The sequence below is a fragment of the Rhynchophorus ferrugineus genome, unplaced genomic scaffold (genome assembly GCF_030347505.1).
Source record: "Rhynchophorus ferrugineus isolate W39M unplaced genomic scaffold, kcgeb_rfMv2 rfM5, whole genome shotgun sequence".
Taxonomy (NCBI): domain Eukaryota; kingdom Metazoa; phylum Arthropoda; class Insecta; order Coleoptera; family Curculionidae; genus Rhynchophorus; species Rhynchophorus ferrugineus.
Genome location: NW_027472584.1, coordinates 19,784,740 through 19,810,466, shown reverse-complemented (window position 1 = coordinate 19,810,466; position 25,727 = coordinate 19,784,740). Strand labels below are relative to the sequence as shown.

The following is a 25,727-nucleotide window of genomic DNA, read 5'->3' as shown; positions in this document are numbered from 1 at the left end:
ATAAGCGAAATATATCGACTACTAGCGACCCGCCCCGGCTTCGCACGGGTGCAATGCTGATACTAAATTAAATACACTACAGAAAAAATATGAACGTTGTATATAAAAACATAGCGGCCTGCTCCGACTTTCTTAAAAGTAGATCTAAAGAGGTCTCTTAAAAGTAGATCTAAAGGGGTTTGGTTTGTGACATGTGTTAGGACTTCTCATTTTAGTGTTACAACCTCTAAACCTAGATTTTCTTTGTTTTTATCGATACTAGCGACCCGACCCGGCTTCGCACGGGTGCAATGCTGATACTAAATTAAATACACTACAGAAAAAATATGAACGTTGTATATAAAAACATAGCGGCCCGCTCCGACTTTGCACGGGCATAAAATATATATGCCTATGTCACTCAATGAAAACATGATTAAAATCGATCCAGTATTTTTGGTTCATTCATTACTGCCCTTGGCCTGCACGCATTAAATTTGGAGTAAAACAATTCCTTTTCCCCTATACTTACTATGAAGATTTCCTGCTATCTTTGGAATATCTAAATTCATACAATTTTTATTACATTACATATTTTTAAACGCAAATTTTAAATTTGTAATATCTCCGAAAATATTTGTTTAATTTACATGCTGTAAGGAACCATATTGATCTATATTAATTGCACACTGTATTTAAGGTACTTAATTCGATAAGGATTAATGCCGTATTGCTTAAAATAGCTTCGTAAATAAGCCATTTTCTCACGTAAAAAGTAAACAATAAAAATGGTTAATGTGGGTTATCCCTAAAAGGTAAACATATACCATTGCAGACTTTTTTGTAGACCTTTTTATGGTGTACAATACTGTAGTACATTAATTTGATCTAACTCGTAAGGTTAGGCAGCGTTTTTGCTAATTGCTAAATAAGCCTAAAAAAATAGGTTAATTTACGACATCACGTTAGAAACCTCTAAAATTAGCAATGTTGCCTTAGTATATTATGCATGTATTATACATATAAACCTTCCTCTTGAATCACTCTATCTATTGAAAAAAACCGCATCAAAATCCGTTTCGTAGTTTTAAAGATTTAAGCGCACATAGGGATATAGGGACAGAAAAGGCGACTTTGTTTTATACTATGTAGTGATGACGAGCAAGATATTTTCATATAATTGTAAAACAGTAGAAAACAAAATTATTGCACAGCATTAAATGTCTACATCAGAAACAAACAAATTAGGTGATCTGTCTTGTTATTTTATCTCCCCTTTCTTCGTCTGTTATATTGTTTTGTTTCCCTTCTCCTAAAAATTTTTTTTTGCGAAAAAATTACTTTAGGATACACCTGGTATTCTAAAACATATTAAAAAATATGTAATAAACCTGGTATACTGAAGTATCGATTTAAAGCACACACAAAAATCACTTAATTTGACGACACATGTAACGGGGGTAACTTTTTAATAAGGGTGAATATAAAAACACAAATATATATTATTTATTATTAAAAAAAGTTGGGAGCTATCATGCATACGCGTGATATTTGTTTGGAACGATGAAAAAAAAAGTTATTAGCCCTCGGCGTAGCCGGAGGCAAAATACGGTTTTAATTTGAATAATCTTATTTAACATCTGACGGGAATCCAACCCAGTCTTGGAAAATTTATCGTATATTCAGTATGAAAAATGTTTCTTTAGAATTCTAGGAAAAATGACTCAGCCGGAGAGACGAAAACCTGATTCTGTATTCTGATTTTAGCGACGTAAAGCAAAAAAACCCTCTTTGTTAATTTTGCCGTTTTATAAGTACGTGCAAGTAACCCTATGCCTACTAAATATCTTTATGGGAAACGTGTGTTTGAACAGTCTCCGTAAATAACAATAACGGAATACGTATTTACTTTTAATATTTTTTTATATATATTTTACTTTTAACTAGCGTTGGGAACTATCGACTGAAAACGACTATCGACTACTTGTAATTGACTACTTTTTAGTATCGACTGTTTCAGTCGCTATTTTTGGGTCGACTGATTTTACTACTTTTTACTAGTGACTGTTTCAGTCGCTATTTTGGGTCCGACTGATTTTGTTACTATTTACTATCGACTGTTTCAGTCGTGTATTTTTAGGTACTATTTTTGGTTCTACTAGTTTCATTCGACTGATTTTTAATGTTCTGGCTCTGTCGTCCTAGCCGCGACCTTGACGAAAATGTACCCAATTTATGTTTACATATATTTATATATAATATATGTGGTTTTATGATTTTTTTTTGGTAGTTTGCTTGTATGTAACAATATATTGTATATTAATATTATCGCATTTCGGTATGATATTTTTCAAGATTGTTAATGTAATAGGATAAAAAGATTAAAATTGTGAATGATAAATAGTAAAATAGTTTTGACTGTTTTTATGACAATAATAGGTAATATTTCAATTACTCACTCGATTTTGTTAAAAAATATTTCCGTTCAATAATAAATAAAGCATTTACTTTATTTAAAGAAGCTCTAGTAGTTACTGTGCGATCATTTTTGATTATGTTATGGATTAGTTTTTTTTCTATGATTAGGTATATGTTTAATTTTTATTTAGTATTTATGGTTATTGTACATCTTTAGTTTTTAGGTTTTGTTTTGTTTGTTTTAAGTATAAAATATGTGTGTGGTATTATTCCATTCCTTAGAAAAATTCCATTCCTTTTTACAGATCCACAGAACATTCAAATATATAAGCAGTTCTACTTCATTTAAAATGAAATTATAAATTGCATATTAATTGTATTCAGTAATTAGTTTTTTCCTTTTCTTTTTTAAAGTTAGAATGTGAAGGAATTTATACATCTTCGTCGCGCTTATACTACCGTTGGAAAATATAAGCACATCTACAATTAACTGCTCCAAGCAATTATCTCCGACCTTTCCTCTATCACAGTTTATACAGGAAAGCGTTCGTACACCTTCGTCAGACATCACGAATTGAATAAAAAACAGTCGAACCGTGCATTTGACTGAAAATAGTAATTACTATTAGTAGCTAGTTTTTTGACTATCGACTGTTTCGACTGTTTTCAGTCGATAGTTCCCAGTGCTAATTTTAACACCATTTTCTTCTTCCTAGTTAGCATTCGAATCTTTAAGAAGCATAAACTGACTTCATGCACACTTGTGTACGTCTAAACCAGTCACATTATATTAAATTAAATAATAAAATTATTAATTATAAAAAATAATCAAATTGTGTTGTCCATAAAGAATTTTATTTTTATACTATTTGAAGTTACAGTACTAGGAATGCAGAAAAAGTATCGATATATCGATATTTCGATATAGATTAAGTATAATTCTCTTTAGGAAATTTAGAAATATATATATATATATATATATATATATATATATATATATATATATATATATATATATATATATTTAGGCTAATATTTCACTATTTTTATTTTTTCTTAAAAATATCGATATTTTTTTCCTCCGATATATCGATATTTTTTTTTAAAGTATCGAAAACGATATATAGATTCCTAACAATAACCGCATTAATATTGATACGATTGATAGACTAAAGATAAAAGTGAAGCATTCGGTAAAAGATCGATGTAGCATTTAAAACGACCAATAATTGATATAAATCATTTAAATGAAACTGGATACACCGGATTGTTAGGTCCGGACAAAAAGAGGGCGATAAGTAATGGCAGATATCTAATGAAGTTTTCCAAACTAATCCGGACGAAGCGCAACTAGGATAAAAAAGACACAACCCCTCCCCCCCCCCTCGTAGATATATTTCGCGTTGCCATATTTTCTACCTACGCTTCTCTTTTTACACGGCAATTATTTAACCGGAATTTAATACATAGCGAAGTTTAAATCGAGCTATACCAGGATACAAGTGCGATTATAAATCAAATAAGAATACCCACCATTCGTAAAAGTTGAAAACAGCCAAAACTTGCACAGGGCCCGGAATAAGCAGGGATTATTTTAAAATGAGGGAGGCGAGGTCGCGAAGTTAAGATGGAGTGCTTGCTTATAGTTCCGAGAGAACGCCTCAAACTCTCACCAAACCCCCCACCCCATCCCGCTCTCCTCAACTCCACCGGCAGGTAAGAATTCACCCTAATCGATATTGGGAAAAATTTCATCAAAATTACTTCAACGTCGAAGGGTAGCATTAACTCACCTGCAGAATTTGACCGTTTGCTTTCCCCCCCACCCATATCTGCCCGCCCCTCCCTTCCCCCTTTAACGACCTTAAAGTATCAGGTCAGTCTATAAATTTGTGCGTATTTTGTTCATTCAACTTTAAACAGGTTCCTTTGATCGAAATAAATTCCAATCAACTTCAGACTGATCTTAAATAACACTGAATAATTTAGTACTAGCGGGTGTACGTTTTTTTTACTCTTCAAATTCGTATTATTTAACCCTTTCTTATTAAGGATACCTTTCCATTTTATATTTAATTAATACGTAAGTAATTTCAAAGCTTCGCCTATATGTCAAGGTATTTTATATAAAGATCAATAATGTTCCCTTTAGGAAGCACATAAGTTATGAAATATAAAAGGTTTAATCTATTAAAAATGTTTATTTTATTTTACGAAAAAAAGTTTTTTTTTATAACATCTTTATTAGATACGCTTAGTACAATCTTAATTTACAATTAATTTATTACTACTTTTCCTATATACTTAGATTAATTAACAAGCAAGACGAGTGCGAGAAAATCTCCTGATATCCTGCGCGCTGTCCAGCAGTTCTATTGCTTCCACGTTAGTATGATTTAGTAACCTTCTTTCGTGTTTCAAGGCGAAATTTTAAAGTATCCTTTTACCAACCATCAGTTTATCCGGACTGGACCTACAGTTTAACGTGGGCTCCGAACCACGGTCCTCAGCATTAAGCCTACCGACTGGCGAGTGACCAACTTTAGAAATCATCTCAGAAGACATCCTGTCTTACCCAGCCTGGTTACTGGCGTGACTGGGATCATTTTCCTTGTCGGATTTTACACACTTGCCAAGAACAATCACAAATTTTAAACAATCACAAACATAAACTTACGACCATGCCCTAGCAAGATTCTAACCCGCAGCTATCGCAACAGTAGGAGGACCGTCTTATCGCCTTTACCACTGCGCCACCAAGCCGGCGGTTATTATATTAAAATAAAAGAGAATAAACTTGAAAAATATTTTACTCTCAAACCATTAATGATTCATATTTTTTTATCTAATATACATTCACTAACACAAAAAAAAACCTTTTCTTTTTCCCAGTGAGACTTTTCATTGTTTCATTGACCTTGGTATTTTTTCTTCATCTGCTTAATGTCCTGGTAAAATAGTTCACCTTATTCTTCAATTATATCTCCCACATTTTCAGGAAAGTTGTCGAAATGGGACTGAAAAAGATGTACTTTTAGACTCATTAGGCAACTTAAAACTTGAAACGCGTTTAGCATTCTGTTTGTTGACCTGTTTATGATCTTTACGATAACCTAAATATTTCTGTATGACCTCAATAAAAATAGTTCACCCTTCATCATGGTCGTGATGAATTGTGGATTAGTCAAAGCCATGTACAACGTGGGGCAAAAGTCCCGCTACCATTGACTCAATTTTCTCTAAGTGGCAATAATGAAACGATTACTTTCAATATTGTCACTATTTCTGCTCTTTCTTGTGGCGTATATTTATCTATACTTAAATTTGGACATCTACACAACACAATGGTTAAAGCGAACCTGAACTAAACGTCACATAACCAAGATGACGCGCAATTAAAATGGTAGCGGGGTTTTTGACCCACCCTATATTTGAAGCAATATATTTGAATCTATATCTTTTGGAATTTTACAAATGGCCTCATCAATACCAACTTTTTTGCAGCGGTGGTAAAAAAACGTTTATGTGAAGGTACCGATGTTTCTTGGAGGACATTTTTTTCACCAATTTTAAGCTCCCCCGATGGCTAACTCTTTTTACCGACTTCAAAAAAGGAGGAGGTTCTATGTTCGACTATATATGTATGTTCGCTGATTTCTCCGTCAATTATAGAACGATTTTCAAAATTCTGTTTTTATTCGAAAGAATACACTTCCGAGGTTGTCCCATTGTAACCAAGTCAGGATATAATGGTGAAATTCGGGAAAATCGAGGGAAAACGTCAAATTTCAAAGGTACGTGCAAAGTTTTCATATATTTTGCTATCTAAAATAATCAGATATTTATGTATAATGTCATTGCTGAACTAATATGACGGAAGACCGGAAATCACTCAGTGCAAAAGCCGATAAAGTGTTCGGATCACATGCAGAGGTCGTGGGTTCAATTCCCGACGGGGGCAATGACTTACTGTTTTTGTTCTAGTTTAATTAGAACATTCGTCAGATGTTCCTTACTTTCAATCATTGTTTCTTTATTCCTATTTTTCCTCATACGGTGTGCCGAGCCCAAACAATACAAAAATAATAATATAATCTTGTAACATATACATAAAATGAATTTACCAACAAAACAATTCTAAATTAATATAAATGTTTGTGATAGTTAAAATATATTATAAATAGATAAATAGGTTTCGGTAGGCATTAAACTAAATTTTGTGTATATAGTAGAATCTAAAATACGTGTAGTAAATAGGTGAAATAAGTTTTTTTTTATTTAGTTATTACAACGATTATTATGTACATATTTTGTTTTAAAACGTTTTTTTAAAAAGTTTTGATAATTCTTTACTTTTCCAGTTTATTTAGACCAGTGATTTGCTCGGTCAAAGGGAATTTGGTAAAACCAGTTTGTTGCCCAAGCAACATGCACAACATTTCAGAGGAACCAATTCAAAGTTCTTGTAGGTGGTACAAAGTACTTTAAGGTGTATAGAACTACTTACCAGAATAGAAGCAGTTCAGTATACCAAAATAAATAAGTCAGTTGAAGATACTCAAACAGCTTTTTTGTTGCAATTTTATTATAAATTTTTTATTTTTATCTCATATTTTGATAAAACTCAGTATTGGTCAAATACTTAATACTCAAAACGCTATAATAATTGAAAATCATTATGAAAAAATGTATTTTTGTGCGGGTGATTGATTAAAATAAAATATTGTGCAAAAATATCCTACAAAATAACGTTTTTATCATTATAAAACAGCTTGATTGTAATACCTGCTGTAATCACTCGTCATAAATACTAAAAATTGATATTAAAATTACCAAGGGACATGTTTAAACTCACCACCGTACTGTTATATTCCATGTAACCCCAGTTGCGGCATATGTGATAGTTCCCACATCGATTGATATTGGATTTTGTGGTAAATCGTACGTTTAACACCCCTAATTAGGAGGCTATTCACCACGACGATTGAAAAAGAAATCGCCAAAAATAATCGAAAAAAAAAGGTTTTTTTTCCTTCTCTCTTCCGGGGGAAGCAAGTAATTTTACTACACAGTTCCGGAGATCCTGAATGGGTCTATATATCTTTAAGAAAATTAGGAAAATTCGCTGAGACTAAATCTGTATTGGGCAATTTCCAGCACCAAATTTTTCCTCTTGCCGGTCTTATTTGTCACAAGAGACCGATCTAACATCGGCCATCCTTTTTGAGCCTCATCAATCTTTTCCATACACGAATTTGCAGAAAACTATTTCCTAAACTTTATATATATATGGTGTATTATATCATGTTTTCACTCTTTTTCCTTGATTTAGGCGATTAATTTATTTTTTACCTCTGAATTTATATGTTTGCAACAGTTTTTAATAACTATTTTAATAATGATTTTTTATAATGATTATAGGGACTGTGACTTAATTTTAAAGTATAGGTAGTGTCTGATAGTTATACTCATGCCAAATATTTCTTATTAGGCTTTATTTTTTATTATTAAATATTTCTCTGTACTCTGATCAATAGATATCTATTATATAACTACAAAATTCGACGATTTTGACATCTGTCTAAATAAAATAACAGTTTTCCATTTAGTATTATTGAGTTATTCAATATGTACAGACGATTTTACTGTTTGATTTGAAAAATCTGATGTCGAAACCCATCAAACAGTTTTAGAAACGTATGGTTATGTTGCTCTGTCATATCCCAATGGTTTTTGCATATTTTAGCGATTTAAAAGTGGCAATTTTGATGTCAATGACAAAGAATAACCTGGAAGGTCAAAGAAGCCCGAAGATATTGAATAGCAACACTTATTGGACTAAAATCCAGCTCAAACTGCCTAGGAACTTTCATACCACTTAACAGTTGATTAATCAACTATTTCCAAACCTGTGAAGGGAAAGAAAAATATAATCGAATGGATATTACCGTACATAAGATGGGATCAGCAAGGTTTAGAGTGATATGAACTGCTAAAACCGAATGAGACTGACCTGTTGATGTCAATTCAACAAATTGAACGATATATTGTTGCAAAAAATACCAGCGGTAGCAAGTAACAGAATAAAAATTAGCCATTTGCATGACAACACTTGAAAGGTACATTATTACAGCTATTGCGGAAAATTCTGCCATATCCATTGTACTCGCCATACATAGGGTCTTTTGATTACAACTTACCTCTAATTAGTGCATTAAAGTTGAGTGTCAACAGAAAAATAGTTGTTATACAATTGGAAATAGGAAATACCATGACAACAATTAACCAAATCCGAGAATTTTCATCCTGATTATATTCTCTAATATCAACAAACTGACCTGGTTGCATGTAGGGGTTATATTTATTTCGTTAATACTTATTTTTACAAAATAGTGAAAGAAAACGTTCGCGATGATACACGATATTTTATTTTCTTCTGACGTTCTCAGTAATTTCAGCTGGAACTTCTTTCAGTTATATTTTATTTAATATATATCTAATAAGACAGGCAATAAAATTAAAGTTCGAAACTTGGAACAAGCTAAAAAAAATCTATGACGTGAAAGTTCTCGCAAACTTTCATGTTAAATCATTCATTGGTGTCAGCCATAATAAAATAACAAAAAAGTTCTGGAATACGAATGGTGTATATGCTGTTCGATAACTAACGGACAACAGTTTAAACAATTTTTACTGTCAACTTTACTCCATATATTATTTATATAAATATTGTGATTCTTCATTTACATCTAACTGGTATTAGCTAATATAGCATAATATCGTGATATAAGTGTGTTATGTTTAGTGTCTATTGTATAAATTGCTTCGACTTGTTTTATCTCTGCTCAGACTTCTTGCTTCAGCCAGTATTTGTCGCGTCTTCTGGGCTATTTTTCTGTTAAATTCATCCTAAGTTCGCTTAGGTCATCCTCTGATTTTTCTTCTATCAAATTTACACCCTCAATTATTTATTATCAAACAGTCCTCTATCGAAAAAGTCTGTGACGATAAAAAGGTTCAGCTATATGCTTAGATGTAGCATAAGCCTTTGATAAAGTATGGCATAACGGCCTTGTTCATAAGCTACAGAAGATGTTACCGACACAACACACTCAACCATTGAAATCTCGAATTACAGCAAAATTATTGAATATTTAAAATCAAACAAGAGCAAACCATACTCTGCAATAAAAAGATTAAAGCAGATGTATCACAATGAAATGTATTGGGACCAATTCTTTACCTACTCTACACTAAGAATATCACGATGGCTACATTTGATGATGATACTACAATTCTTTCTGTCACAGATAATAGAGAAGCTACACGAAAATTACAACAGGCAACTGACAATATAAATGATTGAACCCAAACATGGAACATAAAAAATTCACGAAAGTAAAGCTGCGCATGTGCAGTTTACTTATAATTAGACCGCACAAGCACAACAATAACAATAAATAACCCTATCATTTTAGTAATATAGATACAATACAAGTTTTATTGTAGGTGCACCCTGATACTACAGGACTGATTACTTGAAGACCTTCAGATACAGACTTTCAGGAAATTTCAGAAGATCACTCAGGAAATCAAGAGAATCGCAAGGAGACATGAGCAGAAACCTCATTATCATGTCAATATCGAACTCAAAAAAATCAAACCATTTGATCTTGTGTAGTCGAAAATAGTGAGCTACATTCAATAGAAAAACAGCAGTGTAGTAGGTTAGCCGGCAACGACTAGTAAGAATGTAATAAATAAAATATTTTTAAGAAAAGAATTCAACAGACTTAAAAAATAAATAAGGAACTCACTAAAAATTAAAAAAAAACATTTTAAATGAAATTATTTACATAATAATCGTTGTAATAACTAAATAAAAATAAACAAAACCTTATTTAACCTATCTACTACACGTATTTTATATTCTACTATATACATACAATTTAGCTTAATACCTACCTAAATCGATTTATCTATTTACAATAGTATTTTAACTACTACCAACTAGTCAGTTTGAAGTCGATGCCGAGCCCAAAGAATACAAAAATAAAAACCAGAAAAACAAAAAATTATTATCCGTGCCGTGAATCGAACCAGCGGTCTCGGATTGAGAGCTAAATACGTTAACAATTGTAACATAGAAGCAATTGTGTACGATATTTCTACAAGGTCTTATATAGTGGAGGTAGTGCTTAAAAAGCAAATTGAATGGATTTTGCACTGAATTACTTCCGATTTTCCAGCTCAGCAATAACACTATACATATATATCTGATTATTTTAGATAAAAAAATATGTGATACTGTTGCGATAGCCGCGGGTTCGAATCCTGCTGGGGCATGGTCGTAAATTTATGTTTGTGATTGTTTAAAATTTGTGAATGTTCAAGGCAAGAGTGTAAAATCCGACAAGGAAAATGATCCCAGTCGCGCCAGTAACCAGGCTGTGTAAGACCGGATGTCTTCTGGGATGATTTCTAAAGTTGGTCACTCGCCAGTCGGTAGGCTTTAATGCTGAGGACCGTGGTTCGGAGCCCAGGTTAAATTGTAGGTCCAGTCCGGATAAACCCACAGTTGGTACAAGGAGACTTTAAAATATATAAAAAAAATCTGAAAAAAACAAAAAGTGACAAATGATGAAAAGAAAAAGAATGATTCCAGAGATGAAGAGAAAACCAAGACTAAAAAACGAAAAAGTGAATTAAAACCGCAGTCCAAAAAAGATGATGAAAGGAATAAAAAAATCAAAGAAGAAGAGGAAATATATATATATATCCGAAGTCGGTTAATAAATTAAGCTCCTACCGACATTTCTATTTGACATCTCTTTATTTCGTCTATTAATATTATAGGGTTAGACTTAATTTTAAAATTAAATTAATATTGATATTTGTTAAAATAAACATTTTCCGGAGTAAATATTTCACAGCAGGAAAATATCTTTTGAGACTTGCTATACTTGAAATTAATCTTCAACTTATCAGAACTTTATAATAAAATGTATAGAAAAATTTCAAGCCCCAACTTTGTAAAAATAGAATGAATTTTTCTGGTTGGAAAAACTTTCTTGTTCGGGATATTGCAAGTAGCGAATATTGAGGAGAATGCAACTGACTGGCGAGATTATTTTCAGGTTTAAGTCTCGCCTTTCAATATTTCCATCATCAAAAGGTCGCGATAATAACAATTTTATATTCACGCAAGTTTTAAAAGAAGAAACAATGCGGATCGATATTTTTATTTCATCTGTGGTGAATTCGGTTTAATAACGATTATTTAATATCTAAAAATAATGTAGCGATTCCGAAAACACCTGGATCAGACTGGAAAAATATAATTTGTAAATTTACAAAGTTTTTCTTTCTTCAATTTAATAAAATGGTGTATCCACGATTGTTTTGAAACAGAAAAGAAATGTCTTTGACAAAGTTTATAGATAAAAAAACATCCGAACTTTTCCAGAAAAGTAATTTATTTTTATAAAAGAGAAAGGGGCGAAAATTGTCTTATTCTGGCAACCCTTTAAGCTGTCAAAATGGTCGAAATTCTTTTGTCACTAACAACACTTAATTATTTTTACCATGTATACACTTAGTTCTTAGTATTTTTGGTGTTTAACTGTTTGATTTCTATCTGTCCAAAGTTGAAGGCGTAAATTCGTATATTTCAAATGAATCTGCGGAGAAACACATGCTATAATTTTCAATTTTCTCAATTTTTTTTACTTCTTTTTATTCGATTCAAAAAAAAGTATATGTTTTGTCTCTATTTCTATAAATAAATATGTAAAATATGTAAAGCTTTTCAGTTCAATTATGTACATTAAGCATGATGAAATGCTTACTATTTAAATTCCAATTAGGAATGGCTTCTTAGTTAAGCAATACTCTTCCTCCACATTTGGATCTATAATCATCCGGTCTGAAATGCAAACAACAAACTTACCTGTACTTATGTAGGAGACGATAGAGAGATTATAAGAGAAGAAATCATTTTTAACGTAAATGCTCTAAAAATGACGTTATAACAACAAATTTCGTTAAAATAATACACAAAATAGAAAAAAGACAAATTTTATCAGATATCCGATACATTTTCAGACCAAAGAATAAAACCAAAAACAATAAATCGATTAGTCGTCCTCCCTACAGCCCTGATTTAGTACGAAATGGCTTTTTTATTCCCGTATATCAAGAAAAAATTACTTCGCCATATTTTTTAAGGCTGAAGAAGGTATTGATTCATTCAAAAACCATATTTGCATGAAGGTATCTCAATCAAGAAAAGAGTTCATAGTGGAGAATATTCCAAAAACGATAAAGCCATTTTCGTTAATAAATTAATGTCTTTTCATTATTAGGCTCAGAATATAAATAGGAACCCTCGTATATGACAACATACTTCTGGGAATGTATTTTTTGGTCCGCTAGTTGGAATTAGTGAATGCAGCAATAGGTTGGCCATAAAGCACGGCCATAAGTAGTTTTCAAAAGTTCGAAAACTATTTTTCTAGGTAAACCTCAGCGCACATGCTAAACTTCAATAAAGCCTTTTGAACTTCCACCAAACTATTTACGACAAAACACAATCGCACAGCTTACTTTGCTCTAATTAAAATTTAATTCAGCCTTTAATAAATTTATTTACTGCGACAAAGGACTTTGTACTATCCGATAGTGAATTAGTTTGTAATTGGAAGCCATCTTAACCAGTAGTTTCCAAATATCTTCGATTAATATGAAACTCTCAGTCATAATGACAGTAATATTAATATAATGACTTGACCTTTAATAGATTTTGTTCTATTTCAATGTACTTTGTTTCCTTGAAATAAGCCAAAAGGTTTTTGCTGTCAAGAATTATAATTTATGACGACAGTTACATATACGCCCAGCTATTTAGCTGCGAAAAAAAATCAGTTACTTTTAATTCAACGTAGAAATTAATCTGAATAATCAAGTGCCAATCTTACTTAAATGGTGTTACCAGCACAGAAAATTTAATTAGTTTATCATGTCAAGATTAGTATCTGAACTTTGCTAAAATAGATTATACCAAAAAAAATATTTACAAAACCAGAAACTGGCATTAAATAACAAACAAATTACATGATATTCTTTAACATAGCTAGTTTGATGCAATAGTTTTGGCATCGGTGACTATTTAACCAAACCAAGTCACACCGTAAGTAACATGACCTTACTTACAAATGTGAAACAGTATTTTCATTGTAGAAAAGAATATTTTCATATAAAACAATACAAAGTAAAACAGGAAATACAAATTAAAAAAGGTTTCTTAAAACTATTCTATGCTATATTATTTCTTTAAATATAAATCCTAGATATTTAAACAGGTGTTTATTTCATTTTTTATGCCTTAATAAATAAAAGATTTTTTTTACTTATCATCTTTAAAAAAATAATATCTATTTTCCATTTAAAAGTTAAGTACATCTATGATATAATTAATATTAACTTGTTTTGATTGATAATTATAAAAATGGGTAATATATGAAATTAAAACTTTTATTAATTATATATAATGCATTGTTATTGTAATTATATAAAATTCATTGTATTGAGGATTGTATATGTTTATTAAATTTCAAATTATGATTTTTTAAAATTATTAAAATACAGCAATAGATATTGTGTGTTGCATATATTTTAATATAGTCAAATTATGATTTTTTTGAATTATTAATATGCCCATTACAAGTTTTAATAGTAATTTATCCCATTTATAACCAACACTATCTAATATTGTTTCACCAGCTAAATATAACAAAATAAACCCGATTTCTATTATATCCCACTCGTTGAATTTTCTAAAACGGCCCTGTCTTGAACGGTCCAATCCCACAAATGCTTTTTTGAGTGGTTTTATTTTCGTTATTGACCTAGATATAAAAATTGAAGCAATATAAACAGATCTCCTATTATAACCCGATATGATTCTTTGTTGTTGATAAAACAAACAACATATCCTTATTAGGATGAGAAGATCGAGTATTGTTCCGCGTATACTGGAAACTTCGGTTATCTTAAATTGTTTTTTATCACTAAAAATGCCATTAAAAGGATTAGTATCATAAATAGTTCGGAGCTTCGTGTGTACTAAGATTGTGAATTAATTCTGAATGTTTTACAATAGTTAACGTCGTGAATTTGCTCCTTCCGGATTAGAGCATTCCGATATGATGAAGGTTCTGTGATTTACTGTCAAAGAGCTGTCAAATTGTGATAAAAAAACTTCAAGTCAAGGATACAGCATTTGTTGGAAGATTTTGTACTTTTGCGATTTAACTCATGCCAAAAATTATTTGACGTTCTTTGAAAGTTATGTGGCACATAATATATCGATAAAAACAAAAAAATCTAGATTTAGAGTTGTAACACTAAAATGAGAAGTCCTAACACATGTCACAAACCAAACCCCTTTAGATCTACTTTTAAGAGACCTACTTGAGTATGAATAGATCTTCGAAGAGATGAGAACTAACTATGATACTAAAAATAATCGAGATTATCGATGGATAATTTTTCGAAAAAAATACAATTAGTTCAGCAGTTCTTATATAATATGTATAACAGAACCTTGATATGATTGATGAAATATCAAATGAAACCAGTTGATATTCGCATCAATTTTTGTTGATGAATCGATTTTAATTGAAATATGATGAAGAATAACTCGACAATGAATCCTCCATAAGGAAATATCTTCTAGATTGTTTCAGAACTTTTAAAACTGCGATCTTTGTAATACCTGTGTCAGTGTGTAGTATTATTTATCAATGTAAATAGTGATTCAAATAATAAAAAAAAAATCTTAAATTACATCGACAAAAAATTACATACCACATACCGTCTGTGGATTATGTTTTGGTTTGTAGGTGTGGTTTATCTGCCCACCATATCATCCATGTCCGGTCCATCTACAATGATTTATTAAATAATTTATTAGTTAAATTAATGGCACTTCGGTTTATTGATCCTATTGTCTATCATTTATCGTGCATACTACATAATATTTCAATTAAACTTGGAGAAATAAAAACAATCAAAACTTTCACTTGACGCTATTCGACCTATGAAATAAATTTCATGTTTCTTTGTGGATATTTATACAGTCCCGATTAAATATTTCGCGGGGACATTTTTATAGATACCACAACACCTGTGTATGTCATAAATCAATAATGCAATTATGTTTTTTTTTCTGTTTACTTTATTTCATATGTGTTAATATAAGGGGGAGAATTTTATTTTATAATCGTTGTATATTACCTATTAAATGTACACCCAGTTTTCGTTTTGTTTTCGCTAATATAAATAACAGTATATGTGTTACTAATTGGGTTTTATTTTCTGTTCAAAATATTTTACATTTTATTTTAGTCAAAATATCATGTAACCCTTGTATCATCTTTCCACTAACAGCTGGCCTTCCAGGTACAACAATTAAATATCCTTCAAAATAATTAAATAATATATTGTTTTATGAACTAAAAATGCTGTATATGAGATGGTAATCAGAACGAACAAGGTCGGGTGAATATAACAGTTACAATTTTTTCCATATTCCAGGAGTATTTATTTTATTCTTTGGCTTAATGTGAGTAAGTATTAAAAAGACAAACATTATTGTGTTGGCCTTATGATATAATATATAAGATGAAGTAATTCTGATTTTTGGTTCTTGTTATTAGGCGTTTAACACTCTTATTATTACAAGATGGATCTTAATATCCCAATTTTATTAACAATGTAAGTTTTAATTTCACATCCACTGTATTCACCAAAAGGTTAAGAAATTTAAATAAAATAAAAAAAATTATCAATAATAACAATGAAATTACTATAAGATAGAAATTTTGAAGTTGCAAACTGTTGAACAAAATAGTATTCCTTTAGAAGTTTAGAAAGAACCACTAAGAACCTCTTATTGATCTGGTTAAACAAATCGATAAAATTCTACAGTGACAGGATGATTTTACCAGGAAAATAATCAATCAAAACAGCACATCTGTTTTTAAATGTCATTACATGAATTAATTGGGATAAACGAAGTTGCTTTTAAAACCGACCTAATATTTAAAAAATTAAAACAATCAAATTATACAGAATTCTATGACATAATTTGCATAACGAAAAGTAGTATCTAGCGATCAATCATCGTATAATAAAACCAGGAATGTGAAAGTTCTGTATAAAAGTATCAATAATGTCTTAGAGCAGTATATTATTTCATAAATCATCACGCGAGAGACTGTAAGAAGTACATAAGGTATTGTGGGTAGATATGCCACACCTACAAAGTTAAATATAACCCATGGACAGGATGTTCAACCACTTTTAATTTAGCATGTAATTTTGTCTAGTCGGCAAAATTACACTTGTATATATATAAATATATTTGGGCTTTGGTTCTTCCATATATTTTAATATTCTCCGGTTCGCATCGCGTAAAATAAAACTAATTTCTGTCGTTTCAAGTCCCGTTTATCACGTAACTTCAATTTGTTGGGAGTTAGGAAGAGAGAAAAAAATATATATACACATACACACACAATATTAGGCGTACATGTCTAGACGAAAATTTGTCATTTTTCACATTTTTACCGTCAACGATTGTTAAAGGGGGCCAAATAATAAAATATAATTTATCTGACGAATATAAGGGCGAGAAACCCATCAGAAAGGTTGGCAGCCCCAGGCAGTCAGACTTGAACATTATTTCCCCTGTTTTACACTTCATGCTAAATAGTTCTTCGGTTGTTTTAAGGGACGCACCAAAGAATAAACAAATTAAATTCGTTCAAGCCTAAAATTTGTTTTATTAGGTGTACAAATAAGTCGTAAAGAACCCTTTTCGAAGATTAAACATTTAACGTTGATAAAACAACAATACGTCAGAATAGATATTTTTACGGATTAAAAATCAACATGTATTTAGGCAACACACCAAACACTAGGTCAAACTAATTATATCGTTTAACACAATCCAAATCTTTATCCAAACATAATGTTATTCTTCAACAATGATTACTTCAACAGTATTTGTATCAAATTTCTATCTTCTTTATTTTATGGTTTAGTTTAAGCATATTATTTGGTTAACACCATATCACATTCATCCTACTTTTATTCAGAATCGTTAAAACACAATATTTATATATTCTCTCTTATAGAAGTCAGCACCTTATTGTTTACTTAATTTTCTTTTATATTAATAAATAGTTATTAAATCCAGTTCTAAAATTGTTAAATTAGAATTAGAACAAAACACTTTTTTCATTTGAACAAATCGTTGATAATTTTTTTCCAATCTCCAACAAAGATAAAACATTAATACGTTAATTAAAATTCTACATCCCAGTTAATTTATTACTGTTTAGTAGCTAAACTAATATCAATACATTTAAATGAACTAATTATAACGTTATTTTTCCTAAAAAAGCACATATAAATTAATTAATTTTCTATAAATAGCCTAGTCGATTTTGGATTATATTTTATAAAAAACAACCATTTTATTTTACAGTCTACAGTCTTTAATCTACAGTATTTTTTTTCTAACGCTTTATCTAACAAAAAGTTGACTGAATATATAACCGCACTGTAACCAAACTTAATGGTTATATTAACACATTCCATGCCATGGCTGGTATTTGAACCGGTCTTGCAACACCGTAATCTTACGCATCAATGGATGCAGTGTAGAATTTAAAATTTACTCAAAACTAATCCATTTCAATAGTGTACAAATAACAATTGTCAATGTCTGAGACTCGGCTGGTTACACGCCCGTAGTAACTTTCAGATATGTTTATGTGTTTGTTTAGCGTGTCTTCTTTCAGTCATAATTGATTATAAATATGTAAGAAAATAGTAGTTTTCTTGACGTTATAGCGGAAAAAATTGTTTTGCTTTTAAAAGAATCATACTTACGTAAACAATGGTAATTACTCTAACATTGACTTGTACTACTTCCTGCGAAAAGTTTTGAGTTATTATTGTAATACCGAATTATTAACGGGATTCGTAAGCCGTAGGCGGCAGACAGATTAGGAACCAGGTCAGGCTCTAAGTTCTGGTAATATTAAAAGAGCAAAAATTAAGTAATCATCTTTGTTCTTCGTCCATATTAGGTTATTATATTCAGATCATTTTTTCACTTTAAAAACGTATGTATTGAGAAAAATTTGTAGAATATATATTAATCAAAATAGTTTACATACTTTTCCACAACTTTTTCCCATCTCTTTGATAACCTGGCGTTACCAAGTCGACAAAAGGATGCTGGTTTAGCAGCTTCTTCATTATTTCGAAACTGTGTTTCAACTAAGCTATGCTGTATCGATTTGAACAACAGGTCATCAGAAGGTACTATGTCTGGTTAGTACGCTGGATGTGGCAGCACTTTCCATTCGAGCTGAGACAGTGTAGCTCTCACAACTCTTAAAAGACCAAGCGCTGCCATGCAAGAAGATGACTTTGCGGCTGTTACTCGTTATTACTGGCCTTTTCTGCAACATTACGTCATTTTCTTCAATTGACGTCGGTAAACATCTGCAGTAAGGGTTTCATTCGGATTTTGCAGCTCGCAATATATTACAGAAATTTTTCTTCTATTATTTGGCAAGAAATGAAATCGTGTGGTAGTCCTCCTCCCCCGATAAACTGCTAAGACGTCTGAAAATTTAGCTTGAGCTGGGTTTTCGTCCTTGCCATTGTCTTGGAACATCAAAATCGCCACTTTTAAATCATTGATACCATATAGAGAAATATCAAAACCATCGTTACACAGTTAAGTTTAAGAATGCAGAAAAAATATCGATATATCGATATTTTCTGAATAAAATTTCGATTTTTGGGTGATATTTCCCGATAGTTTCTCAAAATAAATTATTTATAATTTTTAATAAACCTTTAAAGTAGATATTTAATTTTAAAGGTCCATCAAAAACTTCACTACTTTTTAAAATATTTAGAAAAAAATATATCTTTTTTTTTATTAAAAATATCTATATATTTTTTTGTAAAATATCGATATATTTGCGAAAACGATATATCAATATGTTTTAAAATTAAAAAAAAAAACCTAGTTACGTTGTTTTAACGGTTGCTTCCTCTTGTAATAAAAAATTGCTGAAAGGTAAGACCAGGAAGAAGCGGAACAATGAGAAATAAAAATAAACATAGCTCACGGCATCAAAATTAATACAGCAGCCCAATGGAATTTCAAAGAATGTTATTTTGTTTTCAAAAATGAGAAATTTCGTGATTACCTAAAATGGAAATGAAAAAAACTGTAAATAGTTGTATATTTATTTAGGTATCTTGTCAAACGAATACCGTATATATATATTTCGAAATCAAGTAGATGTGAGACTGTATGTTAAGAAAGTAGTGCTGGTAATTTATAAATCGAACGTCGATTATAAATCGTAAAAAGCGTGATAGGCCAGACGATGTAAAAAGAGAGACAGAAACAGAGCGAGAGAAAGAGAGGTTTATTCCAAATCAAGTCAAAGGATCGAAACATCGATTCTGATGTTACGAAATTCCGCACTAACGTTTAGTTATCTTTTTAAAGTCACGATCGGACCATTCATCATAGGAAAGATGATATTGGAGACGGTAATCACTAACTGTAAGATACAGTATTTCATAGTCGATTTCCTCTTTCGCGAATTTCATTGAAATATTCCAAATCCGGACGTCCTCTGCAAGGCAAAACGAAAAACGTATTATTGCGCGCCGAACGGCTCTTAATCTACACTTTTTAAAAGCTCATAAAAGTCTTTTAAAATTTTATTTTGTGGATTTCCGTCGAGGAAAGCTTCGCCTATATATTTCATGGGAAAACCTGATAAAATTCTTTGCCCATAGCTGAATAGGAATTAATTGTTTTCGCTGCTTAAATTACATCTTTTACTTTGCCACCAATCCTATTTCTCACTTCCGTTTTATTCCGCGATATTTCTCTACCGAGAAATTCAATATTATACGGAATTATTTTATTTCTATGGCCTTATTAATTTATCCGTTTTATCTCTACCTTTTCATATATATTTTTTTAACTTGCGTCAAGAAATATTCATCCCTTTTTAACGATATTAATACCAGATATCCAATTTTTATTCTAAATTAACTATTTTAGGTCAAACATTCTTTTTACGATATCTCCACAACGTTGCCAAACATTTTCAAACTAACAATCGATAGGGGAAAACTTAACATACTGACTTATCAGTGTCATTGATAAACTTTCGTGTATTTTTTTTTAATTGTGCGAAGTTGTATTTTACATACTTTGCTGTAATTAAAATACAAATTACAAACAAGCTCTTGTTGGGGCGTGAATAAAATCTGCGAAAGAAAACAATATTCCTACAAGTCCAGATGAGCACATTTTTTATATTTGTGTAGCGTTCAATGATGGTAAGGTTTTTTGCTTTTATCGATGCTCACCCTAAACATATAACTTTTATATATTAACTGGTGTTCAAGATATTCAAGTTCATGTATTTATATCATATGTATTTTGAAGCCATATAAGTACCAGCACCAGGTAAACATACAAAAACAAAGAGTAAAGCTTTATTAAAACTGTTGAAACGTATGAGGAAACGTATATGGAAATTCCTTTTAAAGCTTTAACTGAACGTCAAAATAACATCAAAAAATCCTGCGGTCTTCATTGTTATCGACTATATTGTTTATGATGTTTTCCTTTAAAAAATATTCTAATTCAACATAATATATCATTCTGGTACATAAATATACAGGAAAAAACACTCCGAAAGTAATAATATGTTTACTGTTTACGAACGAGTAGTCGGTATAATTTCAAAAAAAAGCTGAAACACAAGCAAAGAAATTTGATATTTTCCGAATACGTGTTTAGAAAATTGAGGAAACAATTTTCATTCTCGCCGTGATAATGGGACTGATATCTTATAACATCTTATATTCGTATTTTATTATTAACGAATCTGTTTGGATTAACCTTATTCGTCATAAAGCATGGGGTGTTAATAATTTATAGAGCAGGTGTAACGATAATACTTCCTTTAGGGATATCCATTCCAGAATCACCACTAGTTGATCCAGTCAGAATGTCAAACGAACAATATGGAAATAATTATTGAATGATTCAAAAGGAATTGAAATACTGTGAATATACCATCTGCTTCAACAAAAGGTATAATTATATCAATCCACTAGTACTAATAATTGTAATATATAATAAAATATGACAAATAGCGAATAGTACCAAAATATGTGGTATTCCTTCGACAGCTGTACATTCTTAACATTCTTACCAACAAAATTACGTTATTTTACACACCTCGTATATTACCCTGGTTCTGGATTTTTTAATATAATTTAATTATAAATTCCAAGGATAAAATAGGTTTAAAAACACCGCCTTATTTATAGATAAAAGTTATAGGGACGACCTATATTTAATAATTATCTGAAAAATTTAATTTCTGAATATTTTGCTACAACAAAGTGGTATTTGGCATATTGCACTAATTATTATTGAATGAGAAGCAGAGTGATGTTTGAAATTCCATGATGTATTTAATTTGATTGATAACATTAATATTTATCCATGTAAGATGTTTTCTATTACAAAATAAATACAATTAGAGAGCTGTTGTATCGTCGGCAACGGTAATAGTATCGCACTTACTAGGAAGCGCGTATAGAAGCGGATTTTCTCCATGTTTTCTCACAAAGAGAAACAATCTACAAATTCTCAAGCACGAACAACATCATTTGTTCATGGAACCTAAATTAACTTTAAGTAAAATTAGATTGTAAACCGTCCATATAAAGTTGTTTTCCTAATTCTAAGAAAGTTCCATTAGACGGGCAGAATTGCCTTAGAGCTTCGGTTTACTTGGACGGCTCAGGTCATGATATTATTCCACCAGGTGGGAATAAGAGACGAGATTTCTGGATTTATTACATGGCTAAACAGCCGTTAGACAGGACCATTTAACTAAGTCTAGAAAACTTTTACTAGCTACTTGTTCCATTGCTATAGATTTACAGTATCCTCTTCGCGCAACTGTTTATTTATCTCGAATTTAACAATACTGTGTTATCAACAAAAATCAGATTTTATTAATGATAGTTAACTTATTTTCTCCTTTTTTGTAACACAAATTTTGCTATCTTTATTTAAAAATATTAGATATGTATTCTCATCAATTGTTCACTTTAAAATAAGCTTTATTGAAAATAATTAGTGCGATTTATATTAATCAAAAAGAAAACATGGCGATACCATGTCACAAGAACGATGTTAATTTGGCAGCGATCCAATTTCATCCCATTTTCACACTTAACCGTTTCAAAGCCAATCTTGACAAGTATCAGTAGACGATATGTCTGGTGAGTACGCTGGGTGGGGCAGAACTTTCCATTCGAACTGCAACAGTGTATTTTTCAACAAGACGTGTAGATGGATCTCGTGACTTGTTGCTTTGGGCCAATCACAATTCTACATTAAATCCGTGAGATTCTACATGAAAAGACTTCAATGAAAACCCGCCCAGTTTGCCAGATATTAATTCTTCTGATTACTGCTTATTGTAATTCTGTATAGAAGTTCACATTGTAGGGCTTTTTGATTCTAATATTTTAACAATTTTGTTGTTGATGTTATGGAAAATCTATTCAATAATTTCAGCATAAACATAATTATTAATAAATACCCTTCATATTTTTGAAATTATAATCATAAAAGATAGTAATATAATATCTGATAGCTCTACTATATTTTACAATACGGTTTCCATAATAGATTTAACAAAAGGTTTATTACAAAATGGAGGAATTATAAATTCCCTTTTGATTTAAATAATATAATTGATTAAATAACCAAATAGTATTGTTTAGATTTCCGGTATTATTTCCGTTAAATTGATTTTATATATACACAATTAACTTCCAACATATTGTTGTTGAACTAAGATGAATATCTTAAATACGTTGAAACTTTTGAACGCCAACAAAATTTACACCCCCCAGTCTCTATCCATGGTTATTGATTTTAAAATACCGTTTCCTTACTGCCTACGTTGAAAAGAATATTTTTCATATAAACGAGGGGTCGAACTCATACTCTCATCTCGTAAAACGACACAATAACCGTTTTCATATTTTCACCAGAATTGACAGCAGAACGCAACAGAAAACCATTTCGCAGTCAGTTATGAAAAAATATTATTTCCCATCAAAATAATAATTATTTTAAACGTGGCAACGCTTTTCCTATTAGTTCGGCAACAAACCAAATTACTTACATCGAACAAAGCTTAATTAAAATTAATTTCTTGAATTGAAAGTTTCGAGGCAGAAGTTCTGCTACTTTCGATGCAACAATACTGCCTTTGTCTGTGCTCGCTTGAGATTGAAGTCTGATATAAAATCAAACATAAATTTAAAGATAATTATTTCAACGGAATTACAAGTTTTAAGGCCTCGGGGTGCAAGTTTTTTTTTGTTTTATTAGTTTAATGAAATTGCAGTTTTTTCTATTGAACTTTAACGTTAAGTTATTAGAAAAGAAAATTGCATTGTGGGTAAAAAAATAAGATTGGCATAAAAGATATAATTACTCTTTCTTAAAAGTTGGTAATATGGTATTGAATTTCCAAATTCACCTTTGCCTGTGCTCAATTGAGATTCGAATCTGATATTATACAACAATTTAATGCAACAATCATTTGTTTTGTGAAATCACAGTTTCTTATGTTGAATTTTAATGTTAAATTATTAAAAGAAAATTACATTTGTATTATCTTACCAATTTGAGCCCAATATATCACTGCATTTCATGAAAACTGAAGTATTTTGAGTCATGCTTCCCATTCATACAAGAACTAATTGATAAACTCTTTGGTGCAATCAAAAGTAAAGCTTGAGGACTATTTGTTCGTATTAGCATCTGGTATATATTTCCCAACACCATCGAAGCGTTTGATTGATGGATCAAAATAACTGATACCGTGTTTTTGCGGATTTATTCAAAATTAGCCACTTTTCCTTCCAATTCGGACCCATTACGGCATCGAATTTTTGTAAAAGCATCTCGTAAAAGTGCTACGTACATCACACAAACATTTAACGTCATTTTTCGACAGTGATTTTTACATCATCCGGTTCAATAAGCTTAAGTGCCGCCGTATTGAATATTCTTTTTTTTTTCTGGGCAATATTTTTTTTTTCGAAAATGCCTAGGGGCCAGTATTAAAATCTCATTTTTCTTTTTACAGAAACTGTCATCGATAGGCGAGGATTTCTGTGGATTGGACGTGAACACGCCACTTGGTGGAGAGCAACCGGTTACGGCGGTGCCAGTTCTCACATTTAACACCAGATTAACGGCCGTTGTTGCCACATCTACCGGGGACTTCACTGTTGTCTTCATTGGGACAAACACGGGTCACCTGAAAAAGGTAAGAGAGGGGGTATTTTAGATAACTAGAGCTTAGATCAATATCCGATTCCTATATTTAATATTATATGGTGAAAATATCGTTAATAATAACCCGCAATTGTCTTAGAACGTAAAAAACTAAATTAATAATTAAATTTAAATCGTCAGAATACGTTAGTTATATATTATTATCGAAAATTAACTATAATTATTTTTACGAGGTAATTTATACAAGAAAAAAATCCACAAAGAGAAATGTCAAAAAATGAATAAATGGTCCTTTCAAGCTATAATTTACGTTAGTGAAAGAACCAAGAATATACGGAACAATTTTTTTTTCAAGTGAAATTAAAATCTGATTCATTTAGAGCCTCGAACTCACAAAGCACAAAAATCCGCGTTTTTTGTCAAAGAAATTTACTACTTAATTGATAAAATTACCGATGGTGGTTTACTCTAAGTAAAGCTCTTAAAAACGATGACTAAGTATTAATACACCCAAAAAAAGCGAAGAATTTAAAAATCAATCCTTGGCTGTATTTCTTTCAAACGAATTATCGATTTAATGAACTATAAAATTTGAACCCACAAAGATTTAATAGCTGGCAAAATTAATTGGTTATAGTGTCTCATATATTTCCCGGATTATTTATTTATTTATGATATTTAAAATTCATCGTCAATCATTCAAGCAATATAACAATATCGATATTTAAAAACTTAACTTATTTCCAATATAATTTATTAAAAATTTGCCACATTAGAATTTTGAATATATATAAATCATTATAATTAGTTGATACTTATTTATTGCAAATATTACTTGACAAGAAATGATGTACTGTTTTTAGTGGAG

At 30.7% G+C, this 25,727-nt stretch overlaps 1 protein-coding gene across 2 annotated transcripts in view; it reads left to right on the top strand.

Moving 5' to 3' along the window:
* Positions 1 to 25,727, top strand: part of PlexA (Plexin A) — a 366,159-nt gene that overhangs the window by 299,407 nt on the left and 41,025 nt on the right. For both annotated transcript variants that reach the window (XM_076405520.1, XM_076405522.1), the window contains exon 3: positions 24,708 to 24,890. In XM_076405520.1, the coding sequence (XP_076261635.1) occupies positions 24,708 to 24,890 (183 nt within the window). The remainder of the gene's footprint in view (positions 1 to 24,707; positions 24,891 to 25,727) is intronic.